Source organism: Pavona decussata, unplaced genomic scaffold, assembly GCF_977016875.1.
Source record: "Pavona decussata unplaced genomic scaffold, jaPavDecu1.1 SCAFFOLD_164, whole genome shotgun sequence".
NCBI lineage: Eukaryota > Metazoa > Cnidaria > Anthozoa > Scleractinia > Agariciidae > Pavona > Pavona decussata.
This window is the reverse complement of record NW_028145575.1, coordinates 970,415-987,215: the sequence shown is the minus strand read 5'-3', so window position 1 is coordinate 987,215 and position 16,801 is coordinate 970,415. Positions and strand designations below refer to the sequence as shown.

The 16,801-nt window shown below is 38.8% G+C and overlaps 1 protein-coding gene across 2 annotated transcripts; it reads right to left on the bottom strand.

Annotated features, from left to right (window-relative positions):
• Positions 1–338: 338 nt before the first annotated feature.
• On the bottom strand, positions 339–15,842 carry LOC146464390 (pre-B-cell leukemia transcription factor 1-like). Of its 2 annotated transcripts, XM_085129875.1 has the most exons (12): positions 15,702–15,842; positions 15,140–15,463; positions 14,904–14,977; positions 9,622–9,854; positions 8,689–8,879; positions 8,373–8,508; positions 7,300–7,453; positions 6,308–6,495; positions 5,821–5,943; positions 5,232–5,300; positions 5,070–5,112; positions 339–3,084 (listed from the first exon to the last, which is right to left on the bottom strand). In XM_085129875.1, exons 2-12 carry the CDS (start codon positions 15,316–15,318, stop codon positions 2,903–2,905), a joined length of 1,572 nt encoding a protein of 523 aa, XP_084986001.1. In that variant the 5' UTR covers positions 15,319–15,463; positions 15,702–15,842; the 3' UTR covers positions 339–2,902. The 2 variants fall into 2 exon arrangements, with proteins under 2 accessions (XP_084986001.1, XP_084986000.1); XM_085129874.1 differs by lacking the exon at positions 15,702–15,842 and having other exon boundaries at positions 15,140–15,577.
• Between the last annotated feature and the right edge of the window lie 959 nt (positions 15,843–16,801).

Here is a 16,801-nt window from a genome sequence, read left to right as displayed (position 1 = left end):
GGGTGAAATCCTGAACCGCGGCAGTTCAAATTAATGAAAGCTTTTGAGCAGGCTTTCCAACTAGTTCATAATGCTTTTCACAATTAGAACTTTTTGAGTCCTCAGTATCTGACTTCCCCCAGAAAGAGAGAGAGGAACACGGGGGCCGAGTAGGAGAGGACCCTGGGAACGAGGTTGGATATTCAGCTTTGTAAAAATATGATAATGCGAACGAAAGCCACAGAACAGTGCTTGCCTACGGTACCTTTTATTCTTCATCAGTATTCTAGCGGCCTTCTAAACCCAGTAGAGGAAAGAGGAGAACCCGGTTGGCAAACACTCAACGACAAACAACTCTCCAGAATTTCACGGTTGACGTTTAATCATCAAATAACCGACGTTATCAAAACCAGACTCTAGGAATACTATGATAAAATAATAATCCGGTAAGCCAGAAGTTCCTCAGCTCGATACAGTAACGAAGCAAAGGTAGATTACAGTTCAACGTTTCTTGGCAAAAAGCACAAAAACTTCACATCCTTAATACAATATTTATCTCCATAATTATTACAACTATAACTATTCGTCGTAATGGCGTTTTTCTTTTAGTCGTTATTTTATATACCTCTCGATTATACTTAGTCCCCCACGCTGCCTTCATTAGGGTCGTCATGCAACGCTTGTCCCCACTAATAACGTGACGTCAACGCAAAGCTTCTCCCTACTGATAACGGGATGTCACGCAACGCTTCCGCCCACTCTTAACGTGACGACTCTAATAACGGCTCCGCAGGAAACTAGATTATACACAGTCTACAAAAACGGACGTTTTGCGGACGAACGAGGTGGGTCGCAAAAAAACCCCGTCTGTTTTCTTCGACTACAACGATTGCACAAGACTACCGACCTTCGTAAATTTTCCTATTATCTTCCCCGGCGTCCCAAAAAAATTGACTCTTCTGGACAAAGGGTTTTGTTCATCGCAATTATGTTACTTTAAGAACACTCTTTGTTGAGTTAAATTATCACGTGCGTCTCGAACCTTGAGGCTTTTTCCTATTGGTCAGCGAATGGAAACCAATTTTATGAAAGTTCCGATAACTTACCAAGCGGGAAGAGGAGAGACCCTGGGAACGAGAAATACCCTTTTTGTTGGCATTTAATTCATGGCAAGGTAAGGGTGACTACATAGAGGGTTGGGTGACTATATGGAGGGTTAGGGTTAGCGTTATGTGGGTGACTATATGGTACCTTACCATGAAATACTTGCAGTTTGTTTGTTCGCAGTAGGGAGGTACTTTGTTTTCCATAAAATTTTGACGATGTGTAATGCATCTCCTCTGACGAACTTTGTGCGATAAAATGTTTCCCAATCTGTTAAGTTATTGAGACTTTCGAGAAACGGGTCGCTGTCTGGTTTTTTACAAAAATTCAAACTTCTTACTTGTAATCAATCTCGCCTTCGCGCTCTAATCTCACCACCAGAAACACTGACCGGAATTTTAATCTATTTTTTGGCCTCCTCGGTTCTTTACGTGATTTATTCACAACACTCTTTTCTTACAAATGAAACTAAAAAGTTGACCATTTGTTTTAAAGGAGATCATCAAATGTAGTTTCAAAACATAAAGGCAAAGAAAGTAGAACTAACTTGACCGACCATACTATCAAGTTTTACAAACAACGACATCTAGTTAAAAAAAAATGTTTTTATCTAAAAACAGCACTACTAAGGAGCTGTTTACTTGGAAGGAGGAAGATCCTAGCACTAGGAAGATCCTAAAAGGCGTATCATCTTAGCGCCATATGTTTTCTGTATTCAGTTTACATTCAAAAGGTTGTACTTGGCCTTAGCACAAGGATCTTTCTAGCGATAGTATTTCCCTAGCTGAGAGATCCTTGCACCATGTAAACTACCTTCGCTAGGAAGGTCCTAGTACTAGGGACTAAAACCAAGCATGGCGGCGGCCGGGCGTTCAGCTACTAAAGGCCGACAATTTTTCTTTTTCTCCGTCTCCACTTGGTAACAACCCCGACCAAAATTCCTACATATAAGCCAAACAAAAAATTGTTTTGCGTTCTGGGATCTTCCTAGTGCTAGGATCTTCCTCCTTCCGTGTAAACAGGGCCTAAAAGCAAGAATTATACAACCTGTATTTTTTTTAACTTATAAACGACAACTGATCTGGCCCAAACAATTAAAACGTCAATAAGTAATAAGTTTCCCCATCAAAACAACCAGGTTTTGACTCGCCGTTGGTGGCCAAGTAAAAATGTGTTAAACGGTTCAAAGAGACAGTAACAATCTTCGAATAACGTCCCGTTTCGTATAACAATTAAAACCGAGTATCGCAGAACTTATTTCACATTGTTCTGGCGTAGATGGGGCACAATGACTAACTCTGTGTGGGCTAGAGATGTCGAATAAATTTTGTTCATAATACCGTCACACTCTTAGATGACTGCAGCGTTTAACTGGCCATCCTTACTGGATCACCAGCAATCGTGGACTTCAAGGTTGTTATTCGCACAATAGCGATACTAACAACAATGACCCTGCTATATTCAACTTCCTTCAATACCTTGGGATGTCAAGGTTGCAGTTACTATTATTAAAAAAAAGACCTTTTAACATTTGGAGTCATAAGCTCTGTCTATTTAGAATATTCTGGTGTAAATCAACTTTAACTCGTATTTTGACCAGTCCAATGAGAACCATTTTCAAAGGACAAAGGAGGTACGTCCATGAACTCCCTTCAGCATACATCTTACCTAAACACACTCTGTTAAACAATAAGCTACGTGTTCGATGCTATTCACTGAGGGATTGTCTCCCCTTCATTAACACACAAATCACAGCCTGCCGAACCCACGAAAGGCGCTCTCATTTCGGCCTCCTTCTATTTGTCAGCCTTCTCACTTGTTACATCTTTGTCCGTTTTGACGGTGGTTCGTCCCGAGACCGGTCGGGATTTCCTCTCGAGTCAAAGTCTGCATTCGCCATGTCACTCAGCCCCTGCAGACTGGAGAATTCCGGGCCCCCCTGTTCATCCTTGTCCTGCTGGGAGCCTGGTATTGAGTCTGAAGGGGTATTACTACGGCTTCCTGAAGAAGAATTAACATGCCTACCTTTAATAATTTAATAATTAATAATAATTTATTATTTACATAGCGCGCGAATCATAAACAGATGCTCTCGCGCGCTTTACAATAAAGATATCCTAAATGAATATAATTTAAAATTACAATGGCAAGGTCAATGGCTAAAATACAATTCTCAATAAAGGTCAAAGGCTTGTCGAAATAAATGAGTTTTCAACCTGTCCTTAAAAGATTGAACACTTTGTGCGCAGCGAACTGCGTTCGGTAAATTGTTCCAGAGCGCTGGTGCGGCTACGGTAAAGCTACGATCACCCAGCGTACGCAGAGTCTTGATTCTGGGCGGTTGAAGGAGGACTTCGCCGGACGACCTAAGACTATATCTAGATACTGTCTTTAGGGTGATAAGTTCGCTAAGATACGCTGGAGCGAGTCCATGGATAGCATTATACGTAATTAACAATATCTTGAAGTCAATACGATACTTGACTGGCAACCAGTGCAACATTTTCAGTGTTGGAGAAATGAAACAAACAACAATATTTGAGTTCTTTGGAAAACGACCATTTCGCTAACGCGACCACCAATAACAAGATTTTCTTTTCGTTGAATAGAAACAACATCGATAAAAACTGACACTTGAGAGTGCAACGACATCCTTTCGTTTTGACGCTGGTGATACGCTGTGGATTCCTCAAAGAAATACTCCTTTGCCGACAGCATACCAATCTTTTGCCATTCACTTTATTCCTTTCAACCTCTCAGCTCGAATGCTGCCGATATTTTAATAAGTCGCAAGCGCACTTGAAATGCCTAGTGTGAACCCCTTGTTTTTGGTAAAAACCTAAGTGTACTTGAGTCTTTAGTGTGAACCCAACTAATGCGTCACTTTCAACTCACCCTTACCTTACCATGCAGTATATGCCCTTACAACCTTCCGTTCCAATTCTCAACGCAACAGTTCTTACACTGTAACTCACCCCCCTCCCCACGGCAGCATTCACTGCCTTTCCAGTATACTGCAGTAGTTTATTTCCCTATACTGTCACCCCTCAATAACGGATTTTGATAAGGAAGTCTGGGTACTGCTAGTATACATTTGAAAACAGGCTCTTACATTGAGTTTCATGAGAGGCCTGTGAAATTATCGATTATTTAAAAGGGGAAGTATCACGCGAATTTGATGTCATTTCAAAACCCAAAATGTTTGTCTGTCAACAGAAACGAAAAAGAAATTGTCTAGTTTTGTTATAAATTATCACCCCAGTGCAATAAAACTGTTGATTATATCCTCTGGCCAGAGACAGAATAGGGTCGGAATAGGTTGAAACTTGAAAAATGTTAGGGTTAATGTTTTTCAAGTTCTCGCATTCTTGTTTCCAAAATGCGCTAGAACAGATCACGAGTTGTTCCTTTCAAGAATTGAGTTGATTTCTTTCCTCTCGTTGTTCAAGAATTATTTTGTAGCTAAGCGAACGTCTAATTTCACTATTTTTAACAAAAGTGGTCAAAAACCCCATGATACGTCTTCTCTACTCGAGGGAGTTTTCGATGTTTTTGCACTAAGGTAAAGTCATGCACTAATAGTTCTAAGATGGAAAGAAAGGCCTTGGTATTCAAAACAACAATACTTAGGCACAAACAAGTATTATTTCATACGGTATGTTGACTCTGTATGATCAACCACTTATAACATGGATATACTGCTAAAAGGCCATGTAAAATGAGTGGGTCAGGGGAAGAAACAGCACTTGATTGCTCAAGAGATCTCAAGATGAGCTCTTGACGTACGTATATAAAAAAATGCTAGGCAGGGAGCCTTGCTTTGAGAACATTCATGGGCTAGCTAATCACCACAGCATCACTACATATTTTCTGGCAGATAATGTGCAATAAAAAAATAAACACGTCACTAATCTGGTTCTGAAAGGCTTCAAAACAGTTTTTACACAGTCACACAGTTCCCTTCACAGTGCTAAATATTAATTTACCTCCTTTGCCATTTTGCCCTCGCTTTCTCTGCTGGTCATCACCCTGACAAAAATCATATGAAGCAAATCATTCAACATTCTTATGTCACCAGAGAAGGCACAGCGCATGTATGTGTATTAACTACAAAGAGTAAAGATGCCACAAGACACAAATGAATCTACCTTAGATGCTGCTCCTGTTTTTCTGGCCCAAACATTTATGGAGTCAAACAGTTCATTAAATCCTCCTGCCTTTAAAAACAACAATATAATATTCCAGTTAGTCTGTGAAAATAGATCAGTAAAACCTAATATTCTTTCCTCAAAAGTTATCAACATGGTTTGTGTACACAAGAACCCCACAAGGATAGCATGTAATTGTATGATTTTCACTAAATGAAAGTTGTGTGAAAGAAAGGATATTTAAATGGCACAGAATGAGTGCTAATCAAATCCGAAATTAGTTCTTGCTTAACTGACAGAACTTAAGTTAACTTTATCTTTTTTTTCTCTCTCTCAGTCTCATCCAACACTGACCTCGTCTTATTAGTAGCACCCTGTGGTATTACATGTAAGTTGCCTTGCATGTGACAATGACCCCAAGCATTTATATGTCTGGGGTCTCGGAAATAGAACGCTGCATAACTTTCATGCTGGACAAGTTGAAGGGGAAGGACAAACGGAGTGACACCCTGGTCATCAAGGCCTGTAGTCTAAGTTAGTAGCTTATCCCCATCAAATGATAACACATTCTAAAAGCAGAGTAACTTACTTGATGGTGAAGATGGTGTGGCTCATGGTACACCTGCCCTTGTCCGTGAGGCTGCATGTGTCCTGTAGCAGGATCAATATAACCTGTAGCAGCCTGGGAAATAACATGTCGTAAACCAGGAACCTGGAAAGGAATGACGCTCATTATGGTCTGCAATGCAGGCATACTTTTTTGGCGAGCAAACTCTACAGCCACCATCTTGCAACTAAGGGGGTGGGCCCCTCCCCATTCACTTTCCCTAGCTATTGTAGTTCCCCAAGATTTTGCAAATCCAACATGGTGGCTACAATTAACCAAGATTCTGGAACTCGCAAGCCCCCCACGAAAAAGCCTGCATTGCAGGCTACACTCATCACTAATATTATTTTGTTCAATGATCAAGGATTGAATGCTTATTTATTTATTTATTATTTTTTTAAAGTGATATTAAAATAATTATTTAGAAGACCATTTTATACTGTGATGCAAGTAAATGTCCTTCACTCACCTGTGACTGGACATTAGCACCAACATTAGAGCCTGTCTGGTACTCAGCAGCTCCCATGCCGCCCCCATTCATCTGCACTCCTGACATGTACATTTCAGGCTGTGGCTGACTGGTGATTGGCATCTGATGTTGGGATGATGGGGGCACACCTGTTGGACTGCCTGCTACTGCCACAGTAGGGTATTGGCCTAAAACAAGCAAGAAAACAGCCAAAATGTTAATGATTGTTTATCATGCAACACACTTGAATCTCTCCAGGGCTGTCATCAGTAGCTGGCAGGTACAATCCTGGACAAAATTAGTTTTGACAACTGACAAAATAAGGCACAAAGTACCCATTTGTAAACTGTATCCACAAACAGTCTCCTTAAGACTGTCAGAACTCAGAACTGTTACAGCAAAATCGTTTGAACCCCCTCCCCTCCCCCAACCAACATAAGTAGTCACTGGAATCATGCAGACTGTAAACACTGAAAAAATCATCATTGTGTGGAGGGAGGGGGGAGACGGCATTCAGTCTGATGCTTTCTGAAACAAAAAATTAATGGTCTATAGGAGTACATGTACAAACCATAGAAAAGTGTCATCAGTTTGTTAATAAAAGGTGACTTATTAAAACAATAACCATCTAGTGAGTTAGACTAAACTGCTTATCCCTGAATGACCTGTGATGGTGGATATGTTTCATTAATTTTTGACAGAGTGAAAACTTTGAAAACTTTCTCTAAATACTAGCAATAACCAAAGATTAGGGAGTGCATTTGATAATCTCGATCCCAGGCTCTCTCTCCTTTGCCAAGTTGGTGATGATGTCATCTGTCCCTGCAAAATCTGTGGAGGATGCCAGATATGCATCCCAAGATCCATTCATTCATTGTCCCATATATACAATCTCCATTCCAAACGCAATAAGGAGGGCATTCTTTCTACGTTGAATGCAATTATTGGTAAGAGGAGATCTGGTAAATTTCTGTCGTCACCACATGCCGTACCTTGACCAGAGGCAGGAACTCCTTGCTGTCCCTGAACTTGGCCTGGTGGTCCCCCACCTGCCGCGGCTTTAGCAGCATACATGTTGGCTTCTTCTTGAGCTTTCCCAATATTTTTCTTGTATCTGATTCTCTTGTTGCCAAACCAGTTTGATATCTAAAGAGTAAGGAGTGAGAACAAGGAGTGCAATATCAATAAAATTCAATTTCAAAAGCACGCCCTTATTGGCTATGCATCAAGCCAAATTGTGATGTACAAATTCTTAGTATTTATTAAGCACTGTAATATTGCACCGCATTCTATTGCATTGCAGTGCTACTGAGAAAATTTTACGCCGCATGAAATTATCCATTTACACATTTTTGGTGTGGATGACATTTTTGGCCTGAAACTTCAACTAACCACTGCAACTAAGATAGGTGAAAGATACAATAATTGTATCTTTCACAAAAAATTATTTTACAGGTAGGTAGGCTAACCTGCAGCCAACTACTTAACAATTATTCCATGAGCACATGAAGAAACGAAATGAGATGATCAACAGCCAACTCGGTGACACATGCCTCAATGGCTATAACCATACCACATCCAACAAGTGTGAGTGGAATTGTTCTATTAGAAACATCCAAGAAATATTGCTAGATTTTCGCTTTGCAAGAATGACCAGAAAACAATTTATGGTCGCTATTTCTCAGACATGATATAATGCATGGCTGATAGACCATGAATGCTAAGCCCATCAAAACTCTCGAATTGCATCATTCAATGATCATGTCTTTAGCACTAACTACTCTAAAAAGGTTCAATTGACCAAAACAATCATGCACTCTTCATTGTACAATGTGTTATACATCTTGGTACATTTCTGAATTATTTTCTATATAGTAACTATGACCTGACATCATCAAACAAGAACACAAAACAATGAAGCTAGTGCTTTGTTTCTTCATCTGAACTTGAAAGCTATGATTACCAATAATATTAAACTCTTGAGTAGTGCAGTGTGAATAATTTACTTTCTCAGTAATGTTGGCAATGTGACTGCTGTATTTACAAGCAGTTAGAGCTGCCATACCTGTGCCACACTTATTCCACACTTCCTTGCCAGTTCCTCTTTAGCTTCTTCGCTTGGATAAGGATTGCTCAGATGGGAGTAGAAATATTCATTCAAGATTTCCGTGGCCTGCTTACTAAAGTTTCTTCGCTTTCTCCTAGTAGAAAAAAATTAAACAGTTACTCAGTTACCATTACACAAAATAACTATCACTTTGCTTGGAGGTCTGTATAGGCAAGACATAATGTAATATTGAAGACTTACAAAAAGTAAAATTTACTTCAAAAGTAACAACATTAACAGTAAACTAAGAGCTTGAAATTCTAATATTCTGTACCTTGCATCCAAGAACCTTGATCTTAAAATCATAACAGCTTCACATGTACTCTGCTTAAGCTGCATCTGAATTGCACTGAACTTGCGGTGGATAATGTTCACCATACGCTCTATTTCCTTTGGGGAGATGGGCCGTGTTCTTGATTGTTCCCTCAGCAGATTCATCACATGAGTGGTAAATTCATTACATGCCTTGAAACAAAACCAAAATATAATTTTAAAATATTGCTAAATGTTCTATGCACATAATTATGTTAACATGCATGTCGCAGCAGAACAACTTGACAAACAAATTATATAAGCTCTATTGATAGGCCAAGGAGGCCAGTCAAGCATTTACAACTGCAATTAAATCGGACCTAAGTCAAATGTAAATGGGACCAATTAACAGTCTTTTGGGACATGACTGCAAATTGTCTAAGATAACAAGTAGGAGCATTGACACTATTATATTTGTCATCTGCAATCATTGTATATCACTTTCGAGTCAAAATATGATATACATTACACCAAAATGTAACTCAAGAAGTATTTGTGTTGTCTACATTATGTACAAGTATAATGAACACACTCAGTGTTATTCCATGTTTACTAAAAATATTTAGCATACAGTACATAAACACTGGTTCTACTAGCTAGTTCTCAGTTACATGTAAACACCCCTTGCTTGCCCCATAATGAACACCTGGAGATTACAATATAACTAAATACAGTCAACTTCTGATAACTCAAACCCTCGCTAACTCGCGCTAACTCAAACCAATTTTCCTTTCCTTTCAGGTCATTTTCTATACAATTTTACGCTCGATAACTCGAACCTTTTTCAATTTCCCTTGAAGGTTCGAGTTATCGGGAGTTGACTGTACTTGAAATAAATCCATGTATTAAGATTGTTAATAATGCTGACCATTAATTAAAATTAGCATGTCTATACCTGTTCATATTTTTCCAGTTCTGTGTGATATATCTGTCTGATCTGGTTTAACTTGGCTCTGTATTCTGAATGTTCTGCCTGGTTCTCGTGCACCCCTGCTGCAGCAGCCGCTGCGGCGGCAGACCCCCCTCCCTTCTCAGGACCAGCTACACCTTCTGCAAGAAGCATGTTGTCCAGCCTCATGAGCTGCGGGTCTGGAGGTTCATCCTCTTGAGATCCACGAATGCTGAGAACTGTGGATCAACAAAGACTCAATCATTAACCATTGCATAGCAGAGGTTTTGTTTTCTAAGAAGCTACATGTAGGTACTAAGCAAACTAATAAAAGGATCTGTTCAAATAACAACAAGGCCGATGGTTTTAGGACACATTTAATAAACAACAGTAACGTAGCGAAACTCAGAACAGAACAACTTAACGCACGTGGCGATGCGAAGATAACAACAAACTCATTACTTCATGTCAGCTAAACCAATTATAACAGTCCATTGTACAGCATAAATTATCATATCTTAACACAAACTGCCAATCAGTGAACATGATTTTTCAAGCTGCTTCAAGGACTCTCCCAACTCTTTTAATCCTTTAAACCCAGTGGTGACCAACATCTAACTGAAGGGGTGCCAGGAAAAAAGCGCTAAGTGACTTGTGACAAATTGCTAGATTCTCCTTCCAAATTGCCTTGCATTTGCTTTTGAAACAAAATGAGAATTTGACCTTGCATGAAACGTCCCTTAGGGCCTTATTCCGTATACCCCTTAATTTCTCCTTATGATATCACTGCTTGATCAAACATACTGTTTATTGAGAAAATACAGAATAATCATCAAATGTATAAAATGTTTTGATGTCTAAACAAATTCCTGAGATTGAATTATTATTCAAAAACTTGCGTGACACGGGCATACTTGGAAAAAAGAAAATCTGAGTGCTACTAGCAGGAGTTGAACCTTAGACCTTCCAATTACTAGTTCAGATGCCCTACCACTGAGCTACAGGAGACTTGTGGGAGCTAAGGCCATTACAGGTTCATGAGACAAACATCCTGCATACTGCTAGGATTGGAATGTCAATATGTGGCATATACACAATGGAATAAATTCTTGTGATTAGTACTACAAGAAAAATAAGAAAAAGAGTGGGGAGAAGATCAAGGCTGCTGCCTATGGAAATCTTGAAGCAGCCCACAAGGCTAAAAGCTGAGAAGTTAGGAGCCCAATGTGTGAAATATTACGTGCCACAGTACATGTAAAAACTTTAGGCGTACAAAACAATTTGCTCGTCGCCCCAGGTTACTGGGCTCCTGTAAGACAACTGCCTTGGAGAAGATTGATGTTGTAATATCGGGGCTTACAAAGGAATGGAAGGATGAAGAGTTGTATAAGTATGCATTTCCCTCCTCTCATTGCATCTTCCTCTCTTAAACAATAACAAGAAAAACCTAGATTCCAACATTACTGTGATCATGAGTAACACTGCCTTTTCACAAATACCATATGGTGTGTTGGTTTTCAAGAAGAAAATTAAAATGAAAACAAAGGCAACATTTTGCAAATTTAAAGCTTTTGAACACTTATTTTCCCTTGGAATCATAATCAACCGAACATTTTTGCGATACCAAGTATTGGAGGAAAAAGACAAGAATGATACAGTATTCACTGACTTAAAGCGTTCTCCCAGGTTTGCAATAACAAAACAACAAGATTTTAATAAAAGCCAATGTCACATCAATTTTCATATGCTTGTTGGCCACAGTGATGCACCAGCTTACATAAATGCAGTATTGTGCACTCAACTGGAAGCTATCTGGAATCTTCATTTGGGATTAATTATTTTGGTAAATCACTGAATTATGCACTCCCAGATAATTTTCTTGTGAGGTGCAGCATTGTAACAAATAGACTAATTACCATTGATAAAAATTTGTGAGCTAGGCAAACAGTCTACAAAAAGTGTAAAAATAGGCTCTACACATATTTGTTTAAAAATAGAACAGAAGAATATTTATTATTTTGACGCCACTGTAAAGAAGACTTCAAAATGATATTAGCAAGGTACAACTGTACATGTATGTAAGTTTTTTCCTGGGATTCCATTTGCATTATTTTTAGCTTTGACGTTCTTGAAAGTGAGCAGATTGATATTTTTACAAAAATATTTCATGATCTTCTGACGTACTCATACATGTATTGATCATCACTAGTGTTTCACTTTCAATACAGCTGGTTTGTGTGGGCCACAAATGTGATGATAAAATGATATTGTCTAAGTTTATGCCAAAGATCAAGAGGAGCACTTGTAAATTTGAAATTTAATTGCAGCAAATTCATGAAACACTTGATTTCTGAAACCTAACATCAAAAGGGAAGTGGAGGGGAAGAAAGAGATTGGACAATACAAAATAGAATACAAGTCGTTGTACGAAAACAAAACAAGTAACCTGAACAAGCTTGAGGTGAATAGTACAATAACAAAGACAATGAAAATGAAGGTTTTGGTTGAAACTGAAAGCCTACCAAACTACGTTTTCTAAGTTCTTGCTAAAAATATCACAAATTTAAGTTGACAAAAGACACAAAAAAACAAAAATCCTGTTGAAAACAAAGACACACTCAAGTACAAAGACCCACAGCAAGAACATAATTGCATTACAGGCATACTTCTTCAAAGAGGCTTTTCAGTAATTAATTCAATTAATGTAAAGTGTTCAGGTCCTATTTCTATTTCTGATGTCTTTAGTACTCATTTTCAACACCCACTTTTCTCCCATCTCCACAAATAAACAGCAAAATAAGGAGGGAACACTACAGAACCACACAGCCATTTTTGGAATATGAAACAGGCAAGACACAACGTTCCCAGCATCCACGACAAATCATTACCAACTTACTACATTAACATTATTTTAGAAGAAACCCTGGATCGTATACAACTTTCCCATGAAAAATATACCATACAATGTAAAAGCCCCCCTCCCCCCCCCCCCAAAAAAAACCCTCTCTTTTAAGCCCCCTCTCTCAGAATGCCTATGCTTGGATGTGACATTTTGTAATTACCCCAACTTCTCTATGGCTGTAGTGGACATGATTTTAATGAACCTTTGTCCTTGACAGCAACAGCCAGCAATGAAAATAAGCCTTTCATGTATTTTGTTGTTTACATTTGTACAGATTGTACAGGTCCACAAAGGGCTTCAATCTATACCATAGATGCAATGTGGATCTGCATATTGATAGTACGAAAATGACAAAAAAAGTGCAGTGCAAATGACATATATAACAAGAGCTTCTCTTCACAACTGTCATCCATGGAATTTAAAGGCAATCTGTCTGGTCTTTTTATGGCCAAAGCTAAAATAGCGACTCGGCTGTGATGTTGGAAAATATTTCAACATCCTGTGTACCGCACAGACTCTGAGTAGACCACTTTAATAGCAGCTAGAAATTAATGTGAAATTCTTTGAAAATTTCTAATATTTGACTTGCCAAAGAAAATAAAAAAATGACCAGCACCACTGGACAGTGCTGCTCAGAAAGCTTTTATTTCATTGGTCACACTATCAGGATTTCGTTCATCACCTTAAAAGCAAGGGGTTTCTGACTTGAGGACATTGCGGTTTGATTGTAGGGTCACCCTCCGTGATTCCACTGTTCATAACTTTTTTCAATAATCCCGCATTTCAACCATCCCACAATGTCTTCTTTGTGCCTTATTATCAAATCTTTAAAATCTTCTATACTGTTTTCTAGTATTTTGACTTTATATTAGATCGTTCCATTGTAGGAAGCCTAAAAAATCGAAATGACAGCTAGTATTGAACAAAGGACTTTTTATTGGCATGGCCATAATTTTTAATTTAGGAAGTCAATGGCATTAACATGGTTACGCAAGCCAGAGGAAAAAAATTTAAAGCTTTTAAACTTCCTTGTTCTAGAATCTGAACATAGGAAGTTTTTCAGAAAATCTACTGTCTCCAGGAAGTTTAAAGCTCCAAAACAGAGAGCCAAAAACAGATTACTATTAAAAATGTTTCATCAAAACAGCAACTGAAGGACACAGTGTGATGTTAATAAAACATATTGCAGTAAAGTTGCTTTCCACAATTAAAAACATATCGGTTGTATTGAATGACTGATAAAAAAAACATGCAGAAACTGTCAGGGCATTCCTTGTTCTTGCTCAGCAACAAGAGAAGATGATTTGAACACCTTAACAAGTAAAAACTGTTTCAACCTAAATTGGAGCAAATCTATTTTCGACATTGAAATAAGAACAAATCACTGTGTAAATTATTTGTTTTAAACATAAATTTCATATTTTAATATCTGGCAAATTTATTTGACCTCAAAAACGCATACAAATCTATTACACAGTAATAAGAGTTCATATTGTTAAACAAGTTTGCACTTTGGCCGAGCAGAATTGAAAATAGAATCATTTTGGTACGGTTTTGAAATTAAACATAGCTGATTTAATTTCCTTCACAACAATTCTACAAGAAGAATAAAAGGCTAGCTATATATTGTTACTATTCTATCCTCAGACGGTACAGTATTGATCAATGACTCAAAAGCGAATAAAAACAAAGGTATTTTGTTCGAGTAGCTGGGAAGCCTATTGTTTGTCACGAGGAATGGTGAAGACAAACAATAAACATTCAGCAATAACCTATTATGTTAACACCAAAATAACAGCTTAGGATCATTATGCGCAATTACCACATTGGCTTAAAATCACTGGCTTAAGAGCAATGGAGTGAAAACTACGACAACACCGGGCCCAGAAAAGTACCGAAGAAATTTATCAGTGCAATCAAGACAAAACAATACGCTGATAGAGGACTCCTTGTGGAAATTAAACACGTTACAACGAGTGGGTAACGCGTCATCAATTCTACAGATAAATAATAGTTTAATTGTTGATCGTGTGATACAAACTTTAGAGCATTTCTGGTGGCGGTTGTGAGATTAAAACTGCTCCAATAAAGATTATCACCACAGAGCGAATTATTTCGATGAAAAAATAACTGACATCTAGATGTATGCATTTAACGATGTGACACAAAAACATGGGAAAATCAAAGATTGGAGGGCATTCGATGGAACGATTCGACGTCTGCATGCGTAATAAATGCCGTTCGATAAGATGGCGAATCGTTCTATCGAGAAACGTGCAAACAAAAAATTGAGGAATTCATTGAATAATCGAAGTGATTGCACTGCCGAAAGGCTCTCTGTAAAGAAATAAAACACGTGTATTAAAGCAAAACTGTCACTGCCTACCTGTTTTCTCCTTGATTTCGCACAGGACGTTGAAAAGGGCGGGCTTCATACGATGGCAGTTTAAAGCGTGCTTCCTATGAACAAGACGTGTGATAAGAAAACAAATGCAAATCATATAACGCGTGCAGTCAAAAATCCGACAGTTGAAAGTATACACAAGTGAAATGCACAAGCTCAAGCGCGAAATGTCGCATGAAATGGACGCGAAATTTACAACGTATTCGATTTCAGCTTACCTGGCCTGTGCTTCGTCCAGCGACTGATCTGTAATGTTCATGATTTGCTGTAAAATGTCGCCGATGTCCTGCTTGCGACCGTCCGGCCCTTCCTCAGCCGCCTTCATCTGCTCCATAGCTGCTTGCTGACCCGTCATCATGCCTGGAACTGGCACTGAATTCATCACGTTTCCTTCCATAGCGCGGTGAAGAAATCGCTGTCGGCAAATAAACCTCCACGATCCAAGATGTCCGCGCACCCGAGGCTCTGACGAATTTGGAATGTCCTCTACCGGTACACTGCAAGCTCCTTTCCTGTCACTTTACGACCGTGCCTCGGATTTCCTTTGAAAGCAACAACACTTTGTATGATAGCTGTTATATTTCACAGAGTGTTACGCTCGGTTGGCGGTCGTGCTCCCAATCTGCCACTCAACTATCTGTTCTAGCTTGAACGTGTCAATATCTTTTGGTGCGTGAGAACAGCGCGGATGATTGACACCGCTGGATTAGCATAAAAACCTTCATGTAAAATTCATAACTACAGAGTTATATAGCATCCTGTTCCGTATTCAAAACTCACCTTTCGACAGCTGAAGATTCCCTGCCTAAACAAGAACGTTGACAATGGCTTTCCTCGGTGGAAGAATTCTGCTGCAGCGCAAACAAAGGGACGCCCAAACTTTCCAAGATGGCGGATGAGTGAAGACAGAATGTCAATATTCATTACCGTTGCTATGGCAGCAGACTGCAGGTGTTGTTTTGAGCGGGGAACAAAGGAACATTTGAATTGAAGCAAAACAAAGGAACAATAACCTCATACAAGAAAAGAAAAAGACATTGTACACTCACGGTTTTATTTTGAAAACATCCCACGAGAAGAAATTACAAGATATCCCCGTTGAATAATGCCTTGTGTGATGAAAAAACAGTAAAATTTTTACACCATACAAAATGCCCCTTCACAGGATGTTACGGTGGGGTGGGGACCTTGATCACATTTTCATGAAAATAATGAAGTGGACATTTCGCGTTTCACGAAGAAAGGTCACTGAAAGGCAAGAACTAAGTAAACATTACTTGTAAGATTTTTTAGAATTACTAGTTTGACGTGTTCGTGTGTCTCACCCATAACGAATTTTTTAAAACAAAAACGCGACGGCGGATTTTAAGCTGACCATTTAGGTTTATATCGAAAGGATCGGAAACTCTGGGCTAATTTCGATATATTCGTAGTCGGTTACGACGTGGCTTAGGGGAATAAAGCAACTGAAAAAACACTGAGGGTTAGAGGTGAATAATTAATTTCTTGTGTCCCATTTCCTAAAGCCTTGAAATCAAATTAGAATTTTAGTATTATTAGCAGTATTCAGAACAGTTTATATTGCGTCGGGTGGTCCCCTGTATCCAAAGGTTTCATAATTTTTGGCATATATAATTGGAGCAAACGAGCATTATTTTTCAAAAAAAGCACTACGTGTAATCGAGCATAATTACAAAAAAAAATGATTTCGCACTTTTCGAAGTATTAACCCCCCCCCCCCCCCCCTTCCAAGATAGCTCCATTTTTGCATTTTTTTTAGTGCCTTTCAGTGCAACACGGAATTAGAATATGCGAGTTGTCATTACTTATTCAGTAGATGTTGGAACTAACGGAAGTATCTGGTGCAAACAAGCGTGATG